Raw genomic sequence first — 26,645 nt, forward strand, 5'->3', positions numbered from 1 at the left:
ATTCTACAAATATTGACTTAGCAAAGTGACTTGGTTGCTTTTCTCCCACCGGAATGGGTATTGAATGGATGACTTATTTAAAAGAAATTACCTGTAAAACTTATCAGTTAGATAACAGTCAATATTTTCAAGCAACAGTGTATATTTACCAATTAATGCCTTCTGATCTGAGCAGGCTTGAAGATATTTCTTTCCAATTACCTTTCCTATAGATGGCTGTGATATATAATCTTTCAGGCTACTTAAGCATTTAAGGCCCTAATAAATAATTCAATTTTGAATTTCTCAGTGCAATTTTATTCAAGAATGCTTTGCTTTATGGAAAGGCTTATGTTGTTCTACCAAACTTTCACATCTGCAGAATCTGTATCAGGTGAGGAAACCAGGAAGGACAACGAAACCCTTACGTCTCTTCCATTTGCTTCAATAAAACTTTGAAGTTTTGTTGCTTGTAGTATCCATACTAACAAACCAATATATGTGATTTGCACTGACTTCACTGATAAGTGGTAATAAACTTCTATATCTGCCAAGCAACATTTTACTCAAACATTACAGGATCCATCTGGTTTGAATTAATAAACATTAGAATCCATATTTTGAAATCAGCATCATTATGATACCAAAGGGAGCTCTAGTTTAGTGACCATAATTGGGACTGGAAGTTTGGCTGCTAAGTGCTACAGTTACTAAATGGAAAATCACATGTCTGATGATCTTATGACCTTACTTCCCTTTCGGTTGTTAACTGAAGCAGAATGGTTGCTAAGCAAAGAATTACATGACTGCAAATTACGATTTTACTTCCCACTTAACCATGGGATGCTACAATGGCCATAAATGTAAAGTATGTTTTTTCTTTCTTTCATGTTTCTAACTTTGAATGGTTGCTGCATGAGTCAGGCGTTAAGCAAAGACTACATTATGTCTTCTCATTATGAAGGAAAGTTCCCAAGGATATGTTTTTTTCTCAATTATCAAACTAAAGTCTGAATAGAATATTCTCTGAAGTCGAAAGAAGTTGTTATGAATAAGATGAACTAACTTGTTAAATGTCAAGTATAAACGATGAGGAGAATGAAACTTCCTAAGCTCATATCATTTGCCCTATATTTATTGCTTGAATTTAGATATAATAGCAGAGCACTGCTAGTACGTTTCCATAATCTTATTTGCTTTTTTTTTTTCATTTTGTCACAACAGTATACACAAACATTGTCATAAGTAAAAAAAACATATCATGAAGAAAATATATATATATATATATAAGTAAAGAATATGTATTAGCTATATTAATTTGATATAATAAAGGGAACAATAGAATAGAATAGAATAGAATTTTTTATTGGCCAAGTGTGATTGGACACACAAGGAATTTGTCTTGGTGCATATGCTCTCAGTGTACATAAAAGAAAAGATACGTTCATCAAGGTACAACATTTACAACACAATTGATGATCAATATATCAATATAAATCATAAGGATTGCCAGCAACAAGTTATAGTCATACAGTCATAAGTGGAAAGAGATTGGTGATGGGAACTATGAAACGATTAATAGTAGTGCAGATTCAGTAAATAGTCTGACAGTGTTGAGGGAATTATTTGTTTAGCAGAGTGATGGCCTTCGGGAAAAAACTGTTCTTGTGTCTAGTTGTTCTGGTATAGGACAGGAACGGTAGGCACTTTTGTGCTCTTATGCACGCCCCTTATAGTCCTCTTAGGAATGGGGTGAGGTCAATAGTAGACAGTTTTTGGTTGAAGATTTTGGGACTTTGAGTTTGATTTTGAGTTTGATTTTGAGTTTGATTTTGATTTTCTGAGTTGTAATTGTATTATTTAATTTGTACTATTTAAGCAAAAAAAGAAACACTTATTTATGGAACTTTTATATTATTTCCTTTGCAATTGAGGGAAGAACACAAATTAAATTAAACCACTGATGATACTTCAGTAGTTCTGACTCCACCTAATTTCAGAGAGACAGCGAATTATTTAATTAAGCTTCTTGCCCTACAGTCAATGAAACAGTTAAATGTTTCCTGCTGGCTGCATCACAACCAATATTTGAAATAAAATCTACTCAATCTCTCTCTTAAATCAATGAAATGATAAACAGATGGTTGATACACTATATTTTATGTTCAACTGTTTCTTCAATTTTTGAACATAAGTGATACATGAGTCAACTCATTATATACAAAGAAAAGAACTAGAATGACAGATACTAGCAAGTTTTTTTTAAGTTTGTGGCAATAACGACAAATTATAATTTCTGGCATTAATGAAACTAAAGTTATCAATGAAATAATGGTGCCAAATTGGTTCTATCCACTGTAAAATATAGTGTAGTAGTATCTAATATTTATTATTGTAACAGGCCTTTGAGATGGATTTTGCCTGGCTTGCTGAAGGACTGTACAATAAAGCAAAATATTCACATTTGTTGAAACTGATACATTTGGTTTTTTTTTCAAAGCAATCCAAATTTGTAGATTTTATTCTGCTAGTTGTTGACAACTATAGTGGGTAGTGCGCCTCTCTGTTTCATTACTACTATTTCATTCACTACTATTAATCGTTTCATAGTTCCCATCACCAATCTCTTTCCACTTATGACTGTATGACTATAACTTGTTGCTGGTAATCCTTATGATTTATATTGATATATTGACCATCATTTGTGTTGTAAATGTTGTACCTTGATGAACGTATCTTTTCTTTTATGTACACTGAGAGCATATGCACCAAGACAAATTCCTTGTGTGTCCAATCACACTTGGCCAATAAAAAATTCTATTCTATTCTATTAGCGCAATACCAGAAACGAAATAAAAATTTATATTTTTGCAATCATTCTTGAATTAACAGGTTTTGGTGTAAAAATTATGTTATCTTTTTCCAGTTGCCACATTGCCCTGAGGGTCACAATTTGGTTTCTAAAATTACAGCTATAGTTCTGCTTTACTGGCTTCAGCCCACACCTTATATGCAGGTATAACATATGTGACACACCTGTTCATCGCTGCTGAAATCTATTATAAAATAGATTTGTATGGAAGAAAAAACTGCATCTGAAACAATTTACAGCATCTATTTACATTTTTAGATCATATCTAGAAATATTGATCACAATCCATACATTTCCTTTTGGCACTGTATTACCTAATGGCACTTTTACCGTTTTTTTCTTTTGAACAGCAGCCTCCATTGCTAAATGATTAACTGCAATCTGAATTCTGCTAAGTTTGCAGCATAGTTTGTGAGAAGACTTCAGGTACGGGGGTAGGGGATGGAGTGGGAGATCCTCTAAAGGTCTGGCAACATTTATATATACTTTCCACTGTTCATATTTTGCAATTAACCATTACATGGTATTTTTTGCTATATGGCTATTTTAGTTACCTGAAGAGGTTGCTTAGCTTCCTTCTTTGACACAATCTTCATTAAAAAAAAACCCTGGAGAAATCCCAACTCTCTAGAGAGATACTGTAAAATTCTGTTACATGCATATTATTTGTACTTCCTGGGAACTATACTTGCTGTGAAATGCTAACTTGCCTCCAAAGACTTTTAAAACAAGGTGTTTTACATTACTCTTTAAATGTACTTGCAAAGAACAGTTGGATGCCGGTAAGTGCCTTGAGATATTTTCACCTAGTTCATAACCTTCTATTTTAGCAAGTAGCTGCAATTCATTTATGTACCTCATTTTGAAGAATAGTGAAAGTTTGGTGTGGTGGGTAAGCATCAGTCTAGAAAGCGGGGGACTGAGTTGTAGTCCTGCCTTAGGCATCTAGACAGTTGAGTGACCTTGGACTAGTCAATCCTAAGAAAGAAACTATGGCAAACCACTTTTGAAAAACCTTGCCAAGAAAACTGCAGAGATTTGTCCAGGTAGTCTCAGAGAATCGGACACGATTGAAAGGGGGGAGGGGGGAATGAAGCATACCAGTTATACATGTCATAAATATTACAAATTATAAAGCAGAATTTATCTTATTTATCAACCATCATGCATTCTGTCTCATTCTAGCAATTTGACTCTTTTATCAGTAGTTTGATATAATTAACAGATGTTCGTCAGATAGCTCTAATTATATAAAAATACTGTCTGTACTGAATAGATCTTCAAATGGGCATTGGCAAATATTTGTCATGTACTGAAAGGTCATGTGGATAAAGATGAAAAAAACATCAGGGAAAAGTTCACACATTCATCTTTAATATGTAGATTAGCAAAAGCTAATGCTGATATTTGACCACTACTAACTGTAAAAAAGCCACAAATACCCACCAGGTAAGAAGACTACAAAAGAATTTTTGACAAAAACTGTTTTTTGTTGTATGGATAAATATATTAAAAAATTAAAAAGTATGTATTTCTTGTTTGCTCTATCAATTTCTTGCAAACTCAGCATGTTCTTGTAAATGAGGGGCAGACAACCCATGAAACTTATGACCCCAGAAAACTGTAGGAATAGCATATTTTATTTATTTATTTATTTATTTTATCATATTTATATACCGCCCTATCTCCCTAGGGACTCAGGGCGGTTCACAGGCAAGTAAAAATACATATAAATACAGACTAAAATAGCAGTTAAAAAACTTATTTTACACAGCCGAATTATTAAAAAGCAGTATAAATAATAAATAATAAAACCCATTAAAACCCATATAAATTTAAAATCTAATCCAGTCCTGCGCAGATAAATAGATGTGTTTTGAGCTCGCGACGGAAGGTTCGGAGGTCCGGAAGTTGCCGAAGTCCTGGGGGGAGTTCGTTCCAGAGGGTGGGAGCCCCCACAGAGAAGGCCCTTCCCCTGGGTGTCGCCAGACGGCACTGCCTAGCTGACGGCATCCTGAGGAGTCCCTCTCTGTGAGAGCGCACGGGTCGGTGAGAGGTGACTTTTTTGCAGTCGCGTGCCAAAAGCGGGGGAAGCGCGGTGGGGGGTCATGCACATGCGTGCCCATGCCCATAATTCAATGCCCCCCCCACCTCTGCACATGCACGCACACACCCCCATGTTCCCCACACTTTTGGCACAAAATGGCATGGTGGGCCCAGTAGGCCCATTTTTCAACCTCCCCAGGCTCCAGAGAGTTTCTAGGAGCCTGGGGAAGGTGAAAACAGCCTTCCCCAATCCCATGGAGGCCCTCTGGAGGCTGGAAACAGCCTGTTTCCCAACTTCCGGTAGGCCCAGAAGGCCCGAAAATTAGCTGGCTGGTGTGCACATGCGCACTGGAGCTGAGCTAGGGCAACGCTCACGTGCCCACAGATAGGTTCGCCATCACGGGCATATACCAATTTGATTAGTGATCTGCAACGATTTGTGATTTGCAGCAAATGCAAATGCAATTTGGGGCAATGGTTCCCCCCCCCAGTTTTTAAATGAAATTATCCACAGATATATTAATCATAGAGTGGGCTTAATGCATCTATTTTGAGCCAAATTCTATGGTCCTCTCCATGGAGCATATCTAGCACTTGGTTAGATGGGGAAGCAGAAAGTAAACATCATCTGAAAAACGGTTCTCTTCCTCCTTGGAGCTCATTTGTTTATCATAATTAATCCTTCCAGATGTGCTCCTGATACCTCACACTTAAGTTCCAACAACACCGTATAATAACAATGGAGGGCAGATAAGACAGGCAGTCAGCAGGCTGATGATCTAAAATATGCTACAATGGTTTCAACTATGAATCTATGTTCCCCAGATATAATATGAAATGGTGAATTAAACACTCACATGCTGTGCATCACTGATATTTTAACACACAGGTGTCAAACTTACCATGTCACGTTGCCGTCATGTTACATTTCATGACATTTTCCCCATTTGTGGAGCTAAGGTGGGCGTGGCCTGTGTGTGATACATCTGGCCACCAGTTTGACACCCGTTAAACACTTTTTAAATATTTCAATTAAAAAACACAGCTGTTATTTTGATTCAGTTTCCAAACTACTTTTAGAGACCGCTAAATAAGCTTCTCTGCAATCTTTATAAAACATTGCATCTTCATAACGCTGATTTTTTTTTTATTTCAGAATTTTTAGAGAATGGCATTTGCTTACAGAATGGCAATGTAGTACTCTTCTAACTAAGTCACCAGACATCCTGTGAATAATGCAATCATATTTAGAGCCCATTTCTTTTATTTGGAAGCTTCACTACACATCACCATCTGTCCATCCCCTCTGGTTATGGGAAAAACATTAAAAAATTAGCCACTGTACTTCTGTTTCTGTAAAAAGAAAGCTTCACAAACTTCCATTTATATTTATATTTCCATAAAAATGTGTAACATTAGTATACTGCTATTAAACCACAGGGGTTCTGGAATAGTTCACAATAATAATATCAAACTCGTAGATCAATCATTCTGCCAAAACCCAGATTTTAGGTGCAATTCCAAAATGCATTTCATTAAAATAAATCATAGCATCATGATAACATGCAAAAATGAAAATCCATGAAATTAGTACAAGATAATGTTCTACAGTGAATTGGTAAGTCTTCCAAGACAGAAACCTGAAGGTACCAAACTCCCTGTCTCCTGCAGACTTCACACATTGCTTTGGAGTAATACACAGGATTACAATTCCTGCTGCAACCTGTTTTCCAGTTGTACAGGTAGCCCTTGACTTACGACAACAATTGGGATTAGAACTTCCATCACTAAACAAAGTGTTGTTCCATCTCTAAACAATGTACCAGAACTTTCACCACTAAACACGTGAATTGTGCCTGATTATATGACTTTTTTGCCATGGTCATTAAGCAAATCATTGCAATTGTTACATGAATCTGGCTTGGCCCATTGACTTTGTTTGTCAGAAGCCAGTTTGTCGTGTCCCATTCCCCCTCCGACGACCGGGTCTGGGAAGTCTATATCAAGCGTGGCCACGAAGCCTCTGCAGCTTTGCCAAATTCCTTTCAGATTTCTCAGGGCAGGCAGGAATCCAAGGTGTGACTTCAGCAAACCAGATGAGACTTTGCTTGACTCAAATTGCTTGACTCAAGCTGGTCTTTTATTTAGGCTATGGGGTGTGGCTCCATGACTCAGCACTTATCCAGGCCTGCCCCTCCCTTCCTTCTGCTGATGTCGCCTCTCAGATCTCCGGAAGCGCGGATCCTCCCACTTTAGATTGTCTTCTGCTGTTTGAGAAAGGGAGGGGTCAGAAGGAGCAGGCCCGGGCAATTCCAATCCGTGGCTGACTGCCTCTGATGGCTGCGTGTGAGTGAGGTTTGTTTGTTCATTCCTGACATCCCCTCCAGGCATGGGGCCAGGGCTGGGGGCTGGAGGCATGCCAGGCCGTTCCTCTTCATTATCAGACTCTGAATCTGAGAGCAGGCCCGGCAGGAGATGGGAGGGGCCCGCCTGAGGAGAGGAGGGAGGACAAGGCAGGCCCGGCAGAGGAGAGGAGGGAGGACGAGGCACAACACAGTTGGGAAGATTGCAAATGGTGATCATGTGACCCTGGGACGCTACAACTGTTGTATATACATGCCAGTTGCCAACAACCAACATTTTATTACATGATTACCAGGATACTGCAATGGTCTTAAGGCTGAGGACTAGTCATGAATCACATTTTTTCAGCACCATCATAATTTTGAATGGTTGCTAAATGAATATGTTGCGGACTATCTGTACCTCGCTGATATCATTTCCCTAATCTGAGTGTATGAGAGGTAGGGCTCACACACTGCACTGCCTTTCTGAAGTCTAAACAACCAGAATGCAAAAATTAAAAAATTTTCAATTGTGCCAACTGCTGGCCTGGTAGCAGAGATTCCTGGAGATTAGAAGATTCGACCTTTCTTCTCTACCAGAATGTTCCATTGGCAAAATCGAAACAGAATGCTGTACAAAGTAGTAACTACTACTGACAAACAGGTTTTATTCTCCCACTGTAGAGACTTACACATTATGCTAAGTCATGACTTCTGACCATGGGTTGAATAAGCTTCAGTTTTTGGATCTGCATAACCTAAATTGGAAACCATAACTAACAAGCTACCATGGTAAGCTTGACATGCTAAGACCAAAACAAAATACTTTACAATTCTTTACAATCTAATTTCATGTATTTAATTAATAATACAAACTCCAGTAAACTGAATGGAATTTGCCTTTTAGAAAGAATGTTTAAGAGTGCAGTTCTTTTTTGACTAGATTCAAATTCCCAAACATCTATGAACTCACTGACTCTGGATTATCTCACTTATGGATTAACTCACTTATCCTACAATATTGTTTAAGTGGGAAATTCTCTAGAATTCCTCAGATGAAAGATGAAATATAAAATAATTGTAACACCTGAATGGGAATTATTGTGGCACATTTGTTCCTCTATGTAGTTCAGTGAACCCCAACCTTTACAGCTTGGCAACCCAGCCGGCGGGTGAGTGGATTAAATTTAAAAAAAAAAAAGTGGAGAAAAGAACAGGACTGTGCAAGTGGCAGCCCGCCATGCACACTTGTGTGCAGGCTTGTGCTCGTGCAAATCAAGCTGCATACACACCAGCCTGCCACTTGTGGCAGTCAAGCTGCGAGTATGCACACCAGCTGCTGCTTGCACAAGATAAGCTGCACGTGTGCACTGGCCAGCCAGTCATGCGGCCCAGTTGTAAAAGGCCACATCCCAGTAATGGAACGTGGTCTGGGGTTTGGGGACCCCTGATGTACATTATTGAATTGCAAGCACGCATTAATAAAAATATGTTTTGTTAAAATTATTGTAAAAGTTCAGCCAATTATTGCCAGAATTTGATTATCTTTGGTGCAGAGTTAGTTGTGGTTTCTGTTTTCCAGAAAAGAGTCAAGTGAATGTAAATTCAGTAGGTCTATGGAAAACAGCTCTACATCATCTACTACAAGTGACATCCTGTACAGCATTTCTTTTCAAACTATAATTAACCAAGTCTTTTTCTCGTGAATAATTAGTAAATGTTAATTGACATTTTCTTTTTTTACCAGTAATGATTTAAGCTTTTAGAAGACCTTCACAAAGTGCATTAAACTGTAGCATACTGTATTGTTGGTAGAACAGCCTGTAAAATCATTTTATCCAGGGCTGACTTCTGAAAAATATATTCTGGTATAATAAATTGAATACATCAAGTTCAGTAAGAAGACAACAATAGGTTGGGACCCCTTCAGGACTCATTGGAGCCTTACTTGAGAGGCCTAAATCACGTGCAACTTTTTGAATTATCTAGGCCTTTTACACTTGGAAAAGAAAGATAATAATTGCTTATCATGGATAAAGTATCCTATTTATAACAACTATTCGCCTTGCTTGACAGTTTCATACTACAGTGGCATAAGGAGGACCCCAGGGACACAGTCCAGTTACTGCAAACTTCTGTCACTATAATAATTAAGGACCAGTGTTAGCACATACAAAGGAGTTCTAGCCAATGAGTGAACAAAAGGATGTTAATTTTATAGTCATCCATTCCATCAAGTATGAACATTTGTCACTGCTCATGAACTCTGTCATTATTTAGCCATTTCTCATTTGGGCAGTTATGCAGTATGCAGATTATTTAAGTAGAAGAAAGCTTTTTCACTATGGTTATTCAAATAAAAGCTGCATTGAAAGTTCAATTAAAAAAAATATATTCCTAGAGATAATTTTGGCGAGGCTAATATGGTGTGAAGCCAGATGTGGAATTTTCAAAGTCTAATTCCTATTATTTCTCCAGAATTATTATCTCATATTTACACTTAAAACTATTTTCCCTTCATAATGCTTTTCTGAGTCATTTTTCTATCAGCAAGACTAGAACACAACCATGCACATCTAATAATTCATACTGAATATTCTGCAATGTAGTCCTCCCAATACGTTATTGATGTCACCTTGATATACTAGGATAATAAATCTGATTTGTACTAAAGGAAACTCCGTTACTTCCTACCCTTGTTCACTCTGCACAATTGAGGTGTTGAAGGATTAGGTAGTAGTTGTTACTCAACTAATATGTCTTCTCTCAGATATTACCTATAATATGGCCACAACGGAATGAAAATGGCAAACAATATAAACATGATTCTATTATGCTTCAGATTATAACACAAACCTGCAGTCTAATGAAGATCTATGCTTATAAGTATATTGATTGAGAGCTGTCCAGAATTGGCAAAAAGATGGGCAGCTATATAAATGTTTTAAATAAACCTCAATAAAATAAATCAATTGCATCTGACAAAATATTACTCAAAAGTAATGATAATTGGTAGCTGGGTGGGGGAGGGAAACCAATGTTTATTCCATAGTCTATAAGAGAGATGAGTGAATCACAGGATCATTGAAGGAAAAGGATAGTTGGAGGTGTTGTTTGAATGAGAACTCTCAATATTAGTGGAGAACTAATTTTACAAATTGGGAAACAGCAATGTTATATTATTGTATAGAAATATTGATGTGCTCAATAGATAGCCAGAAATCGGTAAAGCTGGGGAGGCTCAGATGCAATGATTCATTTAACATTTAATTAAATTTACATATATTTGAAAGCCAATGTGGTATAGTGAATCGTTCTGGATAGCGAGATGGACAGGAAGGATGGTTAGGGTCAGCAAAATTTATCTCTCAATCTGCAATGAATCAGTATGGCTGATGACATTCTATAACATTGAATGCAGAGGGCTTTATCCTGCTGTGCATTGATTCAGGGCAGCAATAATATGACTATTATTACAAGCAACTATTTTTGTAGATTCTTTGGCAATTGGCCAGAGTGCCATTATTCAACACCTATATCAGATCCCACTGGGGAAACAGCTAATTCCTACGATATCACAGAGACTGACTCACCTGTAAAATAAAAAAAACTTAATCTATGTAAGACATAGGTTCCAAACCACTTTTTATAAAATTTACACTTGGAACTGGCAGAGTTAAGTCAAAATATTTCAAGGCATGCATAGCTTTTTCTTTCCAGAACACAAGCATGACTATCCTTAGGATATCTGAGATAAAGTTCACTTTTTATTTACTACAATATTTTCCCACACCTGGAAAAAATATAATTTTCCTTTCAGTTATTGATGATGTTATTTAAATCTTTGTTGGTTCACCCACATGCGTATAAGAAGAGTAATGACAAACAACAGCCTTAATTTCATCTGTGAAATACCAAAGAGCCTAAGACACTGCAATTCTTTTCAGGAAAACTTATCGCTTAGCAGAACTCACCTTAACCACTGAAGGAAAAATATCAACCCAACTCTGGTTATTTTCATTCTGACTTTGCTTGATCTTTCCTAAAATAAAATACAGAGTTTTAAGGCTGCCTCTTTTCTGTTTCTTGCCACTGCTCGCCTGCAAATAATTAGGGGGGATTTTGGTGAAAATCTGATGGTACGCGAAAAGGGCAAGAGGAAAAGAGAACGACAACAGCGAGCAGAATAAACGCCGTTTTCAGGCTAGGGGGTTGAAGTTCCCGCCCGGCCGCTTTTGAGCGGTGCACCGTTTGGACTTGGGGCGGGAGTCTCAGCTTCGCTGCCGCGGAAAGGCTTGGAAGTGGTCATGATGCCGCGGTAAGAGGGAAATTGGGGTGAGGGGGCAGCGGAGGGGCACCATTGCTGGCGGATTGGCTGGCAGCGCAGGGCCGAGGTTGGGTTTGCTGGTCGCATTTAAATTCAGCAGGTCTTGCGAACGCAGCCGAAGACCAACGAGTTCTGATGGTGCCATGGAGCAGGGGTTTCCAACCGTGGCAACTTTCAGACTTGTGGACTTCAACTCCCAGAATTCCTCCGCCAGCTTTGCTGGCTGAGGAATTCTGGGAGTTGAAGTCCACAAGTCTGAAAGTTGCCACGGTTGGAGACCCCCTGCCATGGAGTGTCAGTTAAGAGTGTCTGTTTAGCCGGGGGACGGACAGAGACCTATTCCGTTAACTGTGTTCCACACTGACAGAGGAGTGTATTTAGGTGGTGTTGTCGTAGGTGTTGAGACTCTCGAAAGAGTACAGAGAAGAGCAACAAAGATGATTAGGGGACTGGAGGCTAAAACATATAAAGAAGGGTTGCTGGGATTGGGTATGTCTAGTTTAATGAAATGAAGGACTACGGGTGACACGATAGCAGTGTTCCGATATCTCAGAAGTTGCCACAAAAAAGAGTGGGTCAATCTATTCTCCAAAGCACCTGAAGACAGGACAAGAAGCAATGGGTGACAACTAATCAAGGAGAGAAACAATCTAGAACTAAGGAGGAATTTCCTGCAGAACAATTAATCAGTGGAACAAGAAGTTGTGGGTAGCTCCAAAACTGGAGGTTTGTAAGAAGAGATTGGACAACCATTGTCTGAAATGGTTATAGGGTTTCCTGCTTGAGCAGGGGGGTTGAACTTGAATAGAATAGAATAGAATAGTATTTTTTATTGGCTAAGTGTGATTGGACACACAAGGAATTTGTCTTGGTGCATATGCTCTCAGTGTACATAAAAGAAAAGATACCTTCATCAAGGTACAACACTTACAACACTTAATGATAGTCATAGGGTACAAATTTAACACTTAATGATACAACACTTAATGATAGTCATAGGCTACAAATAAGCAATCAGGAAACAATATCTGTATAAATCGTAAGGATACAAGCTACAGTTACAGTCATACAGTCATAAGTGGAAGGAGATGGGTGATGGGAACGATGAGAAGATTAATAGTAGTGCAGATTTAGTAAATAATTTACTAAACTAAACTAAACAGTTTTTAAACTGTTTAGTTTTTTAAATTTTAAATTCTATTTATATTTTAAATTGGGGTTTTTTAGATTTTAATTATTTTAATTTTTCGGCCAATTGTGTAATAACTGTCTTAATTTAGTTTTTAATATTGTATATTGTGTATGTTTTTAGCCTGGCTGTACACCGCCCTGAGTCCTTCGGGAGAAGGGCGGTCTAGAAATTCAATTAATAATAATAATAATAATAATAATAATAATAATAATAATAATAATAATAATAATAATAATAATAATTTGACAGTATTGAGGGAATTATTTGTTTAGCAAAGTGATGGTGTTCGGGGAAAAAACTGTTCTTGTCACTAGTTGTTCTGTGTGCAGTGCTCTATAGATCTCTAAGGTTCCTTCCAACTCTGTTATTCTATTCTAGGTATGATGCTAATTTTTGCATGTGTTTGGCAAATTAGTTTTCACTCATGGCAGCAGTTTCTGAACTGAAAATCTTTCTGAAAAAGGTTTTTCGGAAGTTGTTTGCCATTACCTGTTGCTTAGGTCTAAAGGGTGACTATCCAAGGCCAGTTCATTTGGCTTTGTGCCTAAGGTAGAACTAGGACTCATGGTCTCCTGGTTTTTAGCCTGATGCCTTAACCTTTACACTAAGCTGCCGCTCAGAGTGTTATTAATGCAGAAATATATAGAAATAATTATGGGAGTTGTGCTTTGGAGTGTGTACAGCTTTTGAGTTTCCTCTGCCCCATGGTAATAAATATTTCTAACGTGAATAGCTTTCACCAGTCTGGTGTCCTCCAAATGTATTACATTAGCAGCCCAATCATTTCTAGCCTATGTGACACTGACTTCTGTTTGGGAATGATATGAAAAACACAATGATATGATTGTGAAAAACTTCCATGAACATATGGGGTAGAATATTCAGGTGAGAAGTTATTTCCACCTGCTTGTTACAGAGCTAAACATGCTTTAACTTGATAAATTAGGAAAAAGTCCTCTTGAGATTTTTAATGTTTAGGTTGAGGATTTCCCTTTTTTTTTTGTTTATGTGAAAAGGTAAAAAATATAACACACATAACTCATTTTGTTTTCTACTATGAAATGAAGCATTCTTTTCCATCTCTCTTCATTTTATAGTATTTTAGAATTGATGAGAATTCCCATTTAAAAGTTTGTCCTAAACATTTACTTTTGAGACTTTATGTTGTTTCAGAAAAGTTTATATATTTTGCATAATAAAAGGATAGGCGAGGTTACTCATGTTCTTTGGGTTCACACATCACATAAATCATGGTAGCGTAGCACAATGCTATTAGGATCCTCAGCAACCTATGATTAAATATATACTTCCAACTAAAATGTAAAGTTTTATTTTTGAACTAAGCATTCCTCTTGACATTTGCTGCTGCTGGGAAATATACAATAATGATGATCCATTGAGTGAATATAAGTTATTCATAATTTTCACTGGCCACTAACTAACTATTGGGGTTGGATTCATACCACATGCTATGCTAAACTATAGTTTATGGTTTAGTTTGGCAGGCAAATACAGGTAGTGCTATTTTAGTAAGATGCAATTAAAGTAAAAAGTGAACAACATCAAACTTTGAGTTTATACAAAATGCTAGACCATAATCTGCTTAAGAATTTGGTTGATTTTGGCTTTAAATATTATGTGAACCTATCCATAATCAGCATATATATTCATTAGCAAGAGCTTTAAAAATGTCCAGGCATATGTACATATGTGAGCTGACATATATTTGACAGACTTCTATTAATTCTCCAAGTAGTCAATTTTTGGTGATTGGAGGAGAGCTGAGGACTAAACTCTGAAGTAATAAGGCAAATTGCCCCAATACGTAGGTAAATAATATTTCTTTTTATTTGGCCCTGATACTGTGAGGAGTTTCTACTTTTAAACTGTGCCAGGTCTATTTCAGGATTTGCTGTACATTTTTATAGTTCTTTAAAATCAGAGATGCAGAAAATGTGGCTCAAAATCTGCAAAATCGTGTACCAAAAGGCAAGGCAAGCAACAATGGTTGGAAACTAATCAAGGAGAGAAGCAACCTAGAACTAAAAAGACATTTTCTAACGTGAGAGCAATGGAATGACTTGCCTTCAGAAGTTGTGGGTGCTCCAGTACTGGAGGCTCAAAAAAAAAAAATTGGACAACCATTTATCTGAAATGGTATAGGGTATTCTGCTTGGGCAGGGGTCTGGACTAGAAAACCTCCAAGATCTCTTCCAACTCTACTATTCTATATTCTATGTTCTGCATGTGACTCATTAATATTTCAGATTTCCCCAGAATGACTTGGATCAAATTCTAGATCTTGTATTTCCATTGCTGAGGGATTATGAGGTGCACAGTATAATAGATGTCTGAAGTATTTCAGAAGTTTAATGTAGCCATAGAAATGGTGATAGTAATAATTTATTATGGTTGACCAGAATTCTCAGAGTTATTCACATAATTACTTTCTATTTTGAATAAAACCAAGAACATAAAATTATAACTAGGTCACTGAGGCAATCAGGGCATATTTAATTTATAGACAGTGTAAAAAAATCTACTACATTCAAAGAAATAAAATTTACAGGTATGATAAAAGCAACTGTACCAAAAATAATTCAAAATTGTCTGGATACTTTGCCAGCTAGGGAATTATGAAGCAAGCCCTTGTGTTCTTATAGAAAAACGACTGGCCATGAGCTATGGATTCAATGGATCCTTCCCCACAAGGGTACAATCTCAACTTGTAAGAGGTTTTTTTTTTTGCAGAGTATTTGCCTTGAGACCAGCTTTTGAAAGAGCATTGAAATATGTTAATGTTCTTTTGGATTTAGGGACCCTTATTTGGTTTAGTATCTTGCTAGTTCAAAAAAAAGGCAGTTGACTTCTCAGAAACACTTTCTTGGGTAGTGCAGATTGATTTCATCAGGCTTTCAATTTTGTAGCGCTTTTAAACTATATGATTGTCATAAAAATATGAATTCTAGCTGCTTTTCATTTAATGGAGATTGTACATGTTTTTCATGTAGACTTATTGATGTAACACTGGTAGATTCCTTGAGGTTAAAATGAGCAGAACAGCTGTATGTTGCAGTTTTGGATTGCTGATTCTCAAGATGGCCAAAAAAATGAATATACTATGATTCATAACTATGTTTCAGACTGCTAAGAAGGTTATAGGATTTCTTTCAGAGCAAAAACCAAAAAAAAGCAATTATTGCTGGAATAGGTGACTTGGTGCCTTAAGTTAGAAGTTACTATCGCCAGTCTTGCTGCTGAGAGATGATGGGAAGCTTCAAAACATTCAAAATATGCCAAATTTCCAATATTATGTTGTCACACCAGCTTTAATGAATGGGTAATATGTGCACCTTATCGCATAAGAACGTAAGAATTCCATGTCACAACTGAGGCTATGCTCAAAAGACAGAAAGTGGTTCCAAGGCTTGTCAATCATTTATGATAGGTTCTGTTGAAATCATCTGAGCAAGAGTGTTGTGACTTTCACATCACTGGATTTCTTGGGAAAATAAATTTAATTTAAACAGGCTTATGTATTTTTACAGTCTCTATATTTACAGGGCCCTGTATTTAAAAAGGGAACATGCTGCTAAGAATTTTGTGAAATTGTTTTAGATTTACCAATAGAAGAAAATATACGTAGCTTAAGGTTGAATAGTGGAGTCCTTGGTGCTCTCTGAGCTTAGTTGTTTGATCATAGATGTTTCATTACCTGACTAGGCACCATCACTGATACTAGTGAGCGTGGTGTTTGCTCTGGGTTTTCTCCTTAGTACCCTGATCCTGAAAACCTATGAAGAATTAAGGAAGCCAAGGAAAAATATATACTCTAATCAAAGAAAGTATGAATGAGAAAACCATTCCCCCACCAACAATGGCAAAGCAAGTTTATAAACAGGGAGCAAACACCACACTCAGTATCAATAATGAGTGTGTACTCTGTACACTGTACCTAGTCAGGTAATAAACTATCTGCAAGCAAACAAGCTCAGAGAATACCAAAGGCTCAACTGTTCAGCTTTGGTTCTTGATGAATGTATCTTTTCTTTTAAGTACATTGAGAGTGTATGCACCAAGACAAATTCCTTGTGTGTCCAATCACACTTGGCCAACAAAGAATTCTATACTATTCTATTCTATTGATTGTCTCTTGGCAAGAATATGAGTGGCTCTTACCATGAAAACCTAAATACCATATAACTTATGGTATTTTATTCTTTTTATACACAAAAATGTTTTTTTCAGTAATCCCTTTTCATAATAATCCTAAAATCAAAACTATCAATATAAAGTCATGCTTCAAAGATGTCCTTAAACTTTTCTCATTATGTTTCATCTCAAGAGAATAAAGTAAAAATATTTTGGTGAAGATTGGCTTGAGCATTGGCCTTGCTTATATATTTTTACATGGAAGCATGTCTCATTGCATTCATAAGACTTAACTTTTGAGAAGATGGGAATAAGCTACCTCCAACTAATAGGCAGCATTAGCCGAAGCACATCATGTACACTGTTAAACATTTCATTGATTCACTGTCCCATTTGGCTATTTGATCTAAATGATAAACCAGTCCTTAAATAAAGAGTATTTTTTCCTCCTATAACTGTATGATATAGAAGAGCAATACAAAAGAAACGTAATAAATGCTTCTCAGATTATGCTTTCTTTTTCACAATATAGCCTTGAATTGATGCCCCTTCACTTTCCCATTTAAGAAATGTCATTCCTTAAATTTGTAAAGGTCTTTGCAATTGTTGAGTTTTACTGCTATTGCATAGGGGAAATATGTACCTAAAATAATTGTGTAACAGAAATGTGGCAACTCGATTTTTCTTCTCCCGGTAAAGTGGTAATTTCTTGGACTGTGAATGGCTAACGAGTTCAATTATTTCCAAGTTTTCAGCATCTCCACAGGCAGCGGAAAGAAAATTTGGGTATGCTGTAACTCTGCTGCCACCCAAAGTCTCTGACAGATTTTAAATAGCATACTGCTTGGCCGGTCTACCGTTTTTCCTAGATTTTTTTCCCAGTTTGCTATAGTTTAATGGGATTTTCATGTAGTTTGCCATTTATCCTAATCATAAAGCTATCTTGGGTGCAGATTCCACTGTACTTTTGCTTCCAGCTTTCTTTGAAGTCCACCATAAAAACTTCCATCATAACATGCCTTAGTGTCGAATGCAAATACATGTCCCCTACAGCATCTTTGCAGAGTGAATGTATTAATGTACACAGTGTTTCCTTGCTGCCACTGAGATACAGAAGATGTAATGGAGTCTGCATTCGTTAAGCAATACAGGCACTATGTTTTAAAAAGAACATTCTGTTAAGAATTTTGTCAAATTCTTTCAGCTTTGATTGTATCTTGGCAAGAATGCAAGTGGCTTTTAACATCAAAAATGTAAATACCATATAGCTGTGATGGCGTATGTATGGCACATGTGCCACAGGTGGCATGCGAAGCCCTCTCTGCGGGCATGTGAGCTGTTGCCCAGCTCATCTCCACTGCATATGCACACACTTCCTGCTGGTCAGTTGATTTTCGGGTCTGCCCTGCAAGCGGGAGATGCGCAGCATGCGGGGGGGGGAATCTACCTTTCTCCTCACTTTCTGCTGCCTGTGCCTTCCCATATCTCCAAAGATTCCCCTCCCAGGGCTGTTTTGGGAGGCGAGGCTTCCCCCCCACCAGCCATTTTGGGAAGCAAGGCTTTCTCCCCCACAGCACTGTTTTGGGATGTGAGGCAAAAGGGGGGGGTCGCACACACATGCATGGGGGGAGGGAGCGGGGGTCGCATGTGTGAGGGTTGTGTGCATATGCAGGGATCGCGCGTGCATGTGCAGGGGGCGGGAGAGGCATTGCATTATGGGTGTGGACATGTGCGCATGCACAATAGTGCGCGCGCATGCTTTTGGCACTCAAGGAAAAAAAAGGTTAGCCATTACTGCCATATAGCACTGCTTGTTTGTTTTAAAGACAAAAATGTTTTTCATTTTCAGTTCAAGCTAGCAATATAAAGTCATACTTCAAAGATATCTTTAAACTTTTCTCATATGTTTCATCTCAAAAAATAAATAAAGTAAAAATATTTTGTGGGAGATTAGCTTGGGCTTTGGCATTGCACACAGGTGCCATTTATGCAGGTAATTTTTGGTGAGGTTTACTCATTCTAGCACTGTGGTTGTTTGGAAACAGGAAAATGGCCTGTTTCCAATGTGATACCTGTAATGTTCTTTTCTAAAATGAAAACCCTCTGCAAACATTGTTTAATTTAAAATTATTTTCTGATGCCTTTATTAAATGATTTTTAAAGGTTCTTAGTTTTTTCACAGGGAAAAATGGTCCTTTAAATATTGTTAAAATTTAAGAAGGTACATTGGAATTGTCTCTGGGAACAATAGTCTTAATTTATGTTGACCTTTCTTTCTTTAAGTATTTAGTCTGCATTCAATAAAATTCTGACAACTGCTCTTTAGAAGACAGCTGTACAATCTAAAATATTATAAATATTCAGCTTTTCATTTCTAATATTGCCATTAACAGCTGGGCATCTAGTTCAGGAAAACAGATTTTACAGAGGAAGCTGGCACATTCCTGAATCAGTACAGTGAAGAATACGAGAAAATATTTTCTTATGGTTTAGGGACCTGTAAAGTCATAGAGCATCTGTTCCTTAATTCAGTCATAGTCTAGCAGCACTGAATCATGTTAAGAGCTGAAATATAAGAATTGCTTTTTTCACCTTGGAAAATAACAAGGTAAGTTACTATGTAATTCTGTATAACAATGTTCATTGTTAGTACTTTATAGTTAATAAATAGTTTGGGTAATCTGATATTGATATTCTAATCAAAGTATTTATTCTAGCTGCATGTCACATGTGAGAAAACAGCACAAATGTGATCAGTTTTCAAAGCAGTATTTACCAACTTGTTCAATGTATACCTGTATGAGGTTAGCTCTTACTGTAAGAAAATGTTGTTTGCATGTGGTTGGGATTAGTTAATGGGGATTATTACTAGCTACCAGTAAAGGATTTTCTTAGATTAAAATTTCCCTTTCCTTTCCTTCTTTTGTAGTGCTAAAAGAGCTTTGAAGCTGGAAAATCTTATTCCAGAAAAAGTAAGAGTTTTATTTTTCTGTCCTGTATTTAAATTATTTTGTAAATTATTTTGTAGAAAATGTGTGTGTGTGTAAATGAGCAACATTTCAGAAAAATTGTCATAAACAAATTAATAATGATACGATATATCTGAATGTATAGAAGTGATTGCTAGAGATCTTTGAAGGCAATGCTATTTTATACAATATTCTGGCTTTGCATGAAACAATTGACTATAACTAAGAAAATATAGTGCTGTTCTTTGTTTTGTTATATTCAAATCTCTCTCCAGCACCAAATGTTTTTATGACATTGTTTATTAGAAATTTGTTTTATAATTGGTGGAGCAAATGCACTGCTATCTGAATGTACATATAACAATATGCAATTATGATAATACTATAATCTGCATATTATGAACTGCAAAATTGGAAGCAAAACAAAGACATTTTTATGATGAGTATGTAATTAGCGGAGAGAAGTAATTTAACATAAAATAATATACTGTAACATTGTAATAAATTGCCCATTCAGTTATCACAATAAAAATGAAATTATATTGTTTTTGTGTTTCTCTCTTGTTCTCCCTTGTTGGTAAAATGTGGCACTGTGTGTTTCTAAACTCATTGTGCCATGACATATGCCAGTTTATTTTCTTCCAATACCAATTATGGGTGTTTCTGTGAAGCTAAACCAGGTAGCTTGTGGAAGAGAACAAATAATAGGAAAATATATCAAAATGTAAATAAAATGATTTTCCATTTTTCTTTGCATGTGCCATTTTTTTTATTTTACAGAAGATTTGCTACAGCTTAGCTAAACTGAAAATTTGACCTTGCTAAAATATGTATATTTTCTCTTTGTTTGGATTGAAACAAAATTCAAGCCAAACAAATAACAATCATTAGCAATGTAATTTGCAATTTCATTTTCTATTATTCATTATGTGCTGTAAATACAGCTGTGACTGTAATTTTGCATCTGTTTTCTAGGTCAGAAGGGTGTTTTTGGAAACAAGCGATCCAGCTTGAAATTATTTTATTCCACCCTAAAGCTGCTTTTTCTTCTGAAATGGAAATTTAAAATGGGGGAAATGTTTATTTTAAGAATAATTATTTGGCATGTTTGCTCAGTCAGATCTCTTGCTGCAGGTTTATAATTTCATTACTTTTTCAAAAATCAGAGGTAAAATTAATCATGAAAATTGGGAGAACTACTTTTTTGCTCAGAGTGAAAACTGTATTGCTAAATGTTGCAAGAAAGTGTTCAAATTACAAGACTGCTATAATATATCTCATCCAGAGGTAGCTTCTTTTGGCTGTTTTGAGAATATATGTAGGTGATAGAAACTTTAATTTGTAATCCTAAGAATTAAATCCTGAATATTCTTAATTTCTTATTTCATTCTACTCCATTTTCCCCTAAATTTTGAGTAGTAAAACTGAAGTTAGAAATGTCTTGCTCTTTATATGGCATTTAATAAATATTAAGTTAATCATAATAAAAACCTGCAGCTATCAGGCCCAAGACCAAGGATTAGACAGCAAAATCCAATTGACTCCAACCCTTTATTTGCTTACACCTAATAGACAGTATCTTGCCAGATTAAAGCTATAACCTTCTAACCTAATAGAAGTACCCCTGAGAGATTATAGGATGTTGCTTCCTTGAATTTCTTTCTCCCTCTCCCATCCAGGTCAGAGCTGTCCAGTCTCTTATTTTGGGCTTTTCCCTGAGTGTACTGTCTTCTCCCTGGTAAATCGTGGTGCTTTTGCCACCACCCCCCTTCTCCAGTTATACATTCTATTATGGCGGCAAAGAGATTTCCAATTATAAATGAGCAATAAACATTATCAGTGTTTATTTTATACACACATACATTTCAATGTTTAGCAATATGGAGATGTGGAAAGGAATATGGAATTTTATATTAAATAGTAAGTCTGTTATGTTTAGTTATAATGTGATGGTGAAGGAGGAAAAGGCAATAGTTCATCATATTCAGATTCTGGCTTCCATCTTTGAAATGCATCTGTTGAGGTTGAATGTTCCCTTTCTCCTGAATCATCTATAAGCAGCATCTGAGTGATTGGTGACACCTTTTTCACGATTTCATTTCATGATTAGTAGCACCAAGCAATTCTGAGGTGATAATGAGCATGTAGTAGATTGATTAGGGGAGGCTAAGGTTATTGCCAGCCTTTTAAAAAAAATTGAAATAACATCTGGAGTAAAATGTGAAAGGTAAGTTAGCAGCTTTCCTCTATATAGGTGGGATGATAGGAGGATTATCTAACAGGTTAGTTTGCACAGCACAGTCTAAATCAGAGTCAATATCAGGCAAAAGAACATCTTGCCTTTTAGGACTATGCTGCTTAATTCTTGGGTCCTGCTGTAAGCTTAAGCCTACAGAAGTAATTTCACCTTCTTGGAACTGTATTGAACAGGTAAATTGGGAAATTATCCTGTCCTCTAAGTCAGTGGTTCTTAACATGTAGTCAGCAGACCTTTGGGGGCTCACAATGTCGACACGGGGTCCACAAAGGCTTGAAGAAAAAGGTATTATTTAAGTCTTGGGGGCACAGTGGTTAGAATGCAGCACTGCAGGCTACTTCTGCCAACTGCCTGCAATTTGGCAGTTCGAATCTCACCAGGCTCAAGGTTGACTCAGCCTTCCATCCTTCCGAGGTTGGTAAAATGAGGACCCAGATTGTTGGGGGCAATATGCTGACACTGTAAACCGCTGTAGAGAGAGGACTGTAAAGCACTATGAAGCAGTATATAAGTCTAAATGCTATCGCTATCAGTTAGGTCTGGCTGAGGGATAATCTATGTAAGTGGGGAGTTGTTTTTGTGGTTCTTTAATTTGGGGTCTGTTCTAAAGATTTATTAACTGAGCATAAAATAGAACATTGGTGGGGAGGGAGGAGAAAAGAATGGTTGCATTCTCTGTGCATTTAAAGCACTGGTTTTAGTAGTGATTATCCTCTGATCTTGACAGAAGACTGTAGCCTTAAGCAGGTGAGAAGAGTGTAGGTGGATCAGGGGCTGAACTAGAATGTTTCTAAAAATTCTAGAAGAGAAAATGTATTTTTGTTGAAGAGTTTGTCACATCCTTTTTAAAAAAGGTACATTAAATGGTTTAGATACTTTCAAACCTTAGAAAACCAGGCAATAAGTGATATGTATCCAGCCTATATGCTTGGAGTCACAGTTTTAGGCGCTTGTTCAATAATTTGAGCAAACTTTCCAATGTGTAAGATTCCTAGTAAACAAAGATAGAGAGCAGAGCCTGCTTCTTTTGAAGCTATGCCTTCAGACTGATTGATTTTTTTTAGTAGAACACCTTGCACCATTAGATGTTGTGGCATGACAACTACTAGCACCATTTGTTATGAATCAACTTATCAAGTTTAGATTGAATGCCATTTGAGAAAATAAAGATGGCCACAAGTGTGGAACGTGTACATAAACAAAGAGTCCCCTAGAGTATTTGGGATGGTCTCTGAAGAGTGATTTTTGTGTGGCCTTTCCTTTATATTCTCTTCAGTATTTTGTAACTGCGGGCAACTAGAATTAGGCAAGTATTTTCTTTCCTCAACCTCCTTCAGAAAAGTAGTTTCTTTTCTCATGGTAGCAAGCTTGTTCTTAAGTAAAGGGGTACTTACAACTCTGTAAGAATCATGGTGTGGTAGGAGACAAAATTTTTTGTCATTTCTCTACCTTGTTTGGTTGTCCCCCCCCCCTTTTTTTTTTTTTTTTTGCACTGTTGAATACTATTTCTCAGTTGCTTCTTTCACTGGTGGTCATTTTCAAGGTAATCACAGAAATGCTAGAAGAGAAGCTAATCTTTAGAAGTAAAGTCATTTAAATGGGAGGTGGGGAGGGATAAAGTAAGAGAGTACTGACTATGAGTGTTCAGCCAGAATATGGCACCCTATTAGGATAAAGCCAGAAACGGAAGCGACAGAGTAGAATAGAGTTTCAAGATCAGTGCCCCATGTTTCAACATTTTGGTACAAATAACATTGCGTTAATCTGTGGACCCTGCATTATCTTCTAGTAGGTTTCTGTGTGTAATTCAAAAATGCTGCTTTTAATATTTGGGATAGGTCTTTCTTGTGGAGTCTCTCCCCCCACCCCCATCCTTTACAATATGTATTCACTGAATATGTATTCACATACATATTATACATATTATACATACATATAATATGTATTCACATACTGAACAACTGATAAGGCTTAGGGAAGACAACCATTACGCTGGAGAAAAGTGACATGCCGCCTTTGCTATAGGATAAGCTTTGGTTCTTTTGTGAGTCATTCAAAAGGCACATGCTACTACAATAAAGTCTAGATTTTGTGGGTTTTTCAGATATTAATTCAGCATTCTTGGGAATCGGAAAGTGCAGCCAGAGATATTTGTGCCGCTCCTTCTAGATATTCACTTAAGAGCAACTATATTTTTCTGTTGTGACACCCGTAACTTAGATCATCCTCTTGCAAAATTACATCAGTTGACTTTGATGCAACACAGAATTATGCTGAAAATATTAAAACATATGTAACTCTGGATCGCAAGGAGGTGTATTGCATTATAGGTAAATTATGACTATTTTCAATAGTAAATAAATGTATCAGCATTGAAAGGGAGAATGTGACGGTGCTTTTTTACTGCATTATCCTGCACATACAAAATTGTTTTTGTTGTTGTTTATTGGTCCAGATGCCAGCAACATCATCAGTAAAAGGAAAGAAAAATAGCCTTCTTTTTTCACCAATAACAGGAACATGTCTAATGAGTTCATTTTCAAGTCCCAGGAGTAATCATGCCAAAGAACAGAGAAATGACCTATCATACGGTTAGTTGAACATTTTATTCTATTTACTATGGAACTTTTCTGGTTATTGATCAAGTCAGATTCTTGATTTAGTAACTTATGTCTATAGTTACATAAATAGTTACATAAATAGCTATAATTTCTTTTTTATTTCACCACCCCCACCCCCACCCCCACCGTGAAATTGGATTATGAGGGTCAAGATTTTTAAAACTTTTACAAGCATGCTTAAACCATTTTCGATGGGGAGAATAAAAAACTTGCCAGATTTTGTATGACTTATTTACTGTACAATGAATCAGAAATCTGTAGGAGTTTTATTTTATCCTCTGCATTACTCATTTAAATGTGCAAAAAAACTCAAGGCGTTGTTTTAAAATATACATTGCAGTTAATTAACTGCAAAACAATTTCATGCCTTTATTAATTGATGGAGTGTAACATACAATGTATCAATTTAGAATTCTTGATTAAACAGAAGTTGTGGAAGTTCTAAAGAGAGAAACAGACATTTTCTAGAGACATTTCTGAGGCAGAATGTTCTCAAATAAACACAGAGCTCTGTAAATTTAGCCATGAATAATTGGTTGCATTCTTTTACATTTAAAACTCAGAGGGGAAAATTCAGATGAGAAACTCCTAAGGGAGGAAAATAATTGATCAACTAGATTTCCTTGATAGCCTTAACTTAGAAAAAGTCTTGTCACATCTATTCAGCTGTGGTACTGAAAATTTATATCTTCTGCAATAGCTATTGTTGAGAGATCTTAATGTACAGTAAAAAGAGAAGGTATCTCTCACAATGTTGAAATCTGCTCACTATTTTACTCAAGTCAAGTTGCAAATATTAGGTTGTTCAAAATAATAAAAATGGAAAAAAAGGCTAGAAAGTTGGAAAAAAGTCTCAGAAAAATGCAGTGGCAAAAATTATGGCCAAAAATTAAAAAAATCCTACGTGGACCAGGAGTTAAGCTAACTTTGAAGAAGCCTTTGTTTTCAGAAAGAAAATATCGTTTGGAAATTTATGGCTTAATATGGACCAATTAAAATAAGGAAAATATGTACTCTTTGTACATCATATTGCAAGTTTGAGCTACTTTGTAAAAAAGCAATTATAGAAATTGAAGAATTTATCATATTCACTCAGTAATTCCTGTCTTCTTAGTTGAATATTAGTAATAGATTATCTATATTCATAATCTATAGTGTAATCTACAGCTTCAAAACTCCAAACTGGATTTCCTGAATGAATCTTTTATTGACAGTATACAAAGTATTTGCTTTTACCAACTCTATGATTTTTAGCTTGTGTGGCACACATGTATATGGCATATAGATTGACTGAATTTTTCATATGTCTGTACTCTGATGGGGGGGAAAAGGAGAAATGCCTGAAGTAAAATCCCTGAACATTAAGTGTCAAAGGCAAAGGTGAGTGTGTACTATATTTCCATGCTGTAATTAAGTATGGGCATAAGGGAACAGTCCTTTTGCACATAAAAGAAGGAATCACATGTTCGCAGCTGACATTTAGATGGATAATTATACAGCAAATCCTCAATAGCTTTCCTTTTTTTAGTTCTATCAAGCTGCAGAAATACTGCCAAAGAATCGGATGGTAAGCTGTTTTTTTAAAAAATTCTACTTTTAATTTCTAAATTTAATTTCTTACAAATAGTGTGAACACAAGTTATGGGTCTATTATGATAAAGCTGTCATAATGCATAGTTGGAAATTGAAATGGGTATTTTTAAAATCCTAAATGATATTCTCTTCAGTGTCTCTGTATCATCTCTGTTTTGATATATTACTTGGCCTTAAGCCTGGTTTAAGACAAAATTTTAAATAAAAAGCCCTCATGTCTTTATAATGTATGTTACGCTACAAGTAGTCCTCATGTAACAACTGTAATTGGGACCAACAACTCCATTGTTAA

General features: G+C 36.4%; 1 protein-coding gene across 2 annotated transcripts in view; it reads left to right on the top strand.

The window, feature by feature from the left end:
• The first annotated feature begins 11,461 nt into the window (after positions 1 to 11,461).
• Positions 11,462 to 26,645, top strand: part of ITGB3BP (integrin subunit beta 3 binding protein) — a 40,342-nt gene continuing 25,158 nt past the window's right edge. The window contains exons 1-4 of one of the 2 annotated variants that reach the window (XM_058178577.1): positions 11,462 to 11,560; positions 19,843 to 19,885; positions 24,595 to 24,730; positions 26,289 to 26,327. In XM_058178577.1, coding sequence (XP_058034560.1) covers positions 11,550 to 11,560; positions 19,843 to 19,885; positions 24,595 to 24,730; positions 26,289 to 26,327 — 229 coding nt within the window. In that variant the 5' untranslated portion in view covers positions 11,462 to 11,549. The remainder of the gene's footprint in view (positions 11,561 to 19,842; positions 19,886 to 24,594; positions 24,731 to 26,288; positions 26,328 to 26,645) is intronic. The other variant, XM_058178578.1, reaches the window with a different exon arrangement.

The sequence above is a fragment of the Ahaetulla prasina genome, chromosome 3 (genome assembly GCF_028640845.1).
Source record: "Ahaetulla prasina isolate Xishuangbanna chromosome 3, ASM2864084v1, whole genome shotgun sequence".
Classification (NCBI taxonomy): Eukaryota; Metazoa; Chordata; class Lepidosauria; order Squamata; family Colubridae; genus Ahaetulla; species Ahaetulla prasina.